At 25.6% G+C, this 4,437-nt stretch overlaps 1 protein-coding gene across 1 annotated transcript; it reads right to left on the reverse strand.

The window, feature by feature from the left end:
* Positions 1-2,961: 2,961 nt before the first annotated feature.
* On the reverse strand, positions 2,962-3,210 carry LOAG_12977 (hypothetical protein; the record flags this gene model as incomplete). Its single annotated transcript, XM_003148489.2, has 1 exon — positions 2,962-3,210. One exon carries the CDS (start codon positions 3,208-3,210, stop codon positions 2,962-2,964), a length of 249 nt encoding a protein of 82 aa, XP_003148537.2.
* Positions 3,211-4,437: the final 1,227 nt, after the last annotated feature.

The raw sequence follows: 4,437 nt of genomic DNA on the forward strand, positions 1-4,437 counted from the left end.
AACAAAAAAAAAAAAAAAAAAAAAAAAAAAAAAACAAAAAACAAAAAAAGGGTTAAATATTACGGATGGAAAATGTTAAATGTGATAGAAATGATTTAATTAAAATTTAGGAATATGATCGTTTCCTCTTCTTTCATTGGTTCATCGAGAAGAAGTAAAATACACTTCTTCACAATCTATACGATATACTGAATAACATTCGAACAACCGAACATTTTCGTTTTTCCTCCCCAAAGAATAATTCTCAATATGTTCGAAGTAAATGCTCGATACAACATTTCAAGTGCGGGTAGAAGAACAAAATCATTCGGGAGAAAAGATCTCTTCTAATTAAGTGAAGTGAAAAAAAAAAAAAAAAGCAGTATGATGGATGATGATGATGATGAGCCAGCATTGCAAGATGAATCAATCAGCTTATGGGCTTACAATGCTGGATAACTTACCTTGATCACATTGCCGGGTAAGGTCATTGCAATACATCTAAATATTAAGATATCTATGGGGAATGAAATGTCTTATTGAAATGTTTTAAAAAAAAAAAAAAAAAAATTTTTGTAACAATTAAATGAACAAATGGTACGATAGTAATAATTGTAATTTTAAAATTATTTAACTATGTTAAAATTATTTAAGTATTTAAGTATAAAACTTGTAATTACGGCTTTAAAATTATTTGATTATGTTAAAACTATTTGAATGTTTAAGTATAAAACTTATAATTATAATTTTAAAATTATTTAATGATAGAATAAATTGTAAAAAAAAAAAGACGAAAATTAAATTTTAAAACTTATTAAAAGAAGTGCTTTTTTTTTAAAAAAAAATACTACGCTATCATTTTACTTATTATTTTATTTCAAAAAATATTTTCTTAAAATTACTATTAAAATTAATTACTATTTAACTGATATTTGGAATTTTTTTTACATCATTTTAATACATTTCATTTATCTGGTATAGGAATTTAATTGAAATCATTTATATAAATTTCAATTACATAATCCTGTCTTAAGTGTTTTCATGTAACAAAAAAAAAGAAAAAAAAAAGAAAAATTCACCTTGTCAATTCGGTAGCAACATTTGGCATAACTTTTCTTATATCCCGAGAATTCGTTGTTGTCTTTTTTTTCATTTCTTTACACAACATTTTATTTTTTCATTTCATTTATAAAATCGATAAAATAAGAATCCAATGAGATATCTCAGAGTGTTTAACTTTTCGTCAATCTATACATTTAATATTTTAAGCAACAAAAATTGTACAGTGCATGGAGCAATGAAATTTCTTAATTTCGAGTTAAACGATTCCAAAAAAAAAAGAAAAAAAGATCATCAAAGATCATAGGTTAGTTGATTAATGTATAAGTAAGTGTTATTATCAAAAGTGACCATACATTTTCCAAGTTGTGATAACGATTACGCTTTCGTTTTTCATTTATTATTCTTCACTAGTCCAATTTAATTTAGGAGAAATTTTTTGAAAATAGTGAACAAAAACATGCAGAAGAGTTTGATAAGTTTAATGCCTTATCAGATAATCAAATTGATAGTGGCATTGATAAGTTTGATGCCTTATCGGATAATCAAATTGATAGCAGCAATAGTAGTAGCAATGAATTGAGCGATATTTCATTTTAACATTGTTAGTTAGTATGGAAATTTACCTGAAATCTTCCCTTCTATTTGATTTTTCTAATACTTACAGTATGTAAAATAAGATAAGACATAATAATAGTTAGACCTACGGTATATAAATATTTTTTCCAATTGAATTTATCTTTGGTTAAATCAATCAATCTTTCAATTAATGATCGATCAATAAATTATACTTAAATATTATGCTTTTGCATTATAGTTAAGTTTACATTAAAAATGCAAGCAAAAACTAAACATTTTCCTTTTTTTTTTTTTTAACTTTTCATATAGAAAGTTTAAAATAGCATTGAAGCAATTGGATGTGAATTTAACATTTGTTAAGATTATCATGTGACATTTCATATCATGAAATTTTCTATCTGTCACCTATTTCGAATATAAGCCTTTCGATTGCTTTTTTTTTTTTTTTTGTATACATAGAAATGATAATATAAACAAAATAACTGACGATATTAAAATAACAAAATCAAAGCTTAGAAAAGAAGAATATTTAAAATAGAACAATGACAAGTGAAAAAAAAAAAAAAACTTAGATAAGAATTTCAGCCTGACGACAACAACACTTTTTTTTGTTTTGTTTTGTGAAGAAAATAAAGCAAACTACAAATCAATGTTTTTGGTTAAGAAAAAATGACGAAAATGGAGATTGACTAAGTTGGAAAAGCTTTATAAGTGATGATTTCAGCTTTGGTTTGTTTAAACATCTTTACATGAAATGATGTCATTTCTCAAAAGTCATTCTTATCTGTCACCTCATCATATGTATCATTTCATTAATGATAAATGAAATATCAATTTTGTGATGACATTGTTTGTTAAACATTATTTTTTTTTAGCAAATGACAATACTACGAAAGATAAGTAATCATTTGATAAAAAAAAAAAAAAAAAAGAATAAACAAATAAAATAACTATTACAGTTTATTTGTTTTCCTCTTATCAGATAAATGAATACATTTAATATTTTAAAGAAGAGGGATAAGTATGATTAAGTGATAATGACATTTGTAGACTACAACAAAACTTATCAAACAATCAGTCATAATAACAAGTTAGTTATCAGTTAAAGGAAATGTATTTTTATCAATCACTTATATGTTCAATTAAAAAGTAATAGTAATAAAAGTTAATTTTAAATAGAGAAGAAAGAATTTTTGAAGTGTTTATTTGAAACAATAAATGATGAATGAATTGAAGAGATTATCAAATATTGATTAAGAAATAAATTCTTAGTAATCTATTATCTGATATAGAATTACTATTTGAGATGAAATTACACCGAGTCCAATAATACTACCGAAATTTTTACGGCAACAAAGAACTTACGGCAGCAAAAGGCATTGAATCTGTCGAAAGAGATGGTATAGCTGCAGAAAGACGTCGCATAAAGCTTGAACGTTGACCACCAGTTCGTTGTTGTAATTGATAACGAAATGATGATAACTCTTGCCTTCCAATTTTTCGGCTCGCATAATTTGATAACGGATGTAACAGATGATTTTCTTGTGGATTCGATGGTAATAGCTTAACCAAATGGATATGGTTAATTTTCATCCGTTATCATGCAATCAAATTATCATTTAATGGAGAGTGTATATAGATTCAATTGACTTTTCACTTTCACTAAATCTGACAAGATCTCATTTATATATCTTATTATTGTCTTGAAAGAGTGACAATCAGTTAATTGATATCAGAGGATTGTAAAATCTTCAAAAGTCCTAACTAAGAAACACTACCAAATTAGTGATAAGATAACGGCAAATGATAAGAATTATTGATTTGATTAAGCAGATGAACTGAATGTAATAAAAATCTCTAGTAAATGATATCAGTTAGTACGTACAGTTACGCATGTCACATAGCAGGAGACAAGTTGAATAAATGAATACTCCTGTTAAAATAGTCTTATCTTCCAAATATATGTAACTAGAAATATCATCAGCTATTTCAACACTGTACAGCTTAGTTGGAAAAATCAAAATTCAAAAGTACGAAATGTCACCAAAATGTCATTCCAATTAAGTTCCTTTTTTTACAAACATTGCATCTATAAAGTAACAGTTTTGAAATTATAATCAATATACGAATTGAGAGAAGAATAAAAGGTGGCTAGTATGGATATATAATGCCTATAAAATGTCACCTTTTTGTCACCCTTCAAATACTCATCTGTTCAATTATTTATTACATATATATATATATGGCTAAGTATGGATTTGGTTTTTGACTTAAACAATATACTTCGATAACTTTCCCTCATATTCTGCATATTTCAATTAAATAATAATCAATAAGGTGACTATCTTAAATTATCTCAACAATAAAAATGTTATCTTTTTGAAACAAAAAAAAAAAAAATGTCATCCGTTTGTCACCGTCAAATTACTCATTTGTTCTTTTTCAAATGACTAGTTGAATTACTCTATTATTTTCCTCATCTATTACTAACTGTTGTCATTACTGTAGTTCTTATTGTTATTGTTACATTGCTTTTTTTTAATTTTTACTCCTTCCAATTTCCTTACAAAAATTTAATTAATTAATCGAACCGTAGGTGAGGATGTTATCCTGGTAGATACTGATTCGTCTTCGATATCGCTTTCTGGTACTGACGTTAATAGCTTTGGTTGATGTAAATTCATTCAATTCTAATGATTGTGATGATAATAATGATAATAATAATAATCGTATTGTTTGAAGCCAATATTTGATTTGGTGTACCATAGAATTCGAATTCATTAGAATTCCTCACAAATTATCCATAAATCAGTAATAGTT

Source organism: Loa loa, assembly GCF_000183805.2.
Source record: "Loa loa unplaced genomic scaffold supercont3.252, whole genome shotgun sequence".
In the NCBI taxonomy this organism is placed as follows: Eukaryota; Metazoa; Nematoda; class Chromadorea; order Rhabditida; family Onchocercidae; genus Loa; species Loa loa.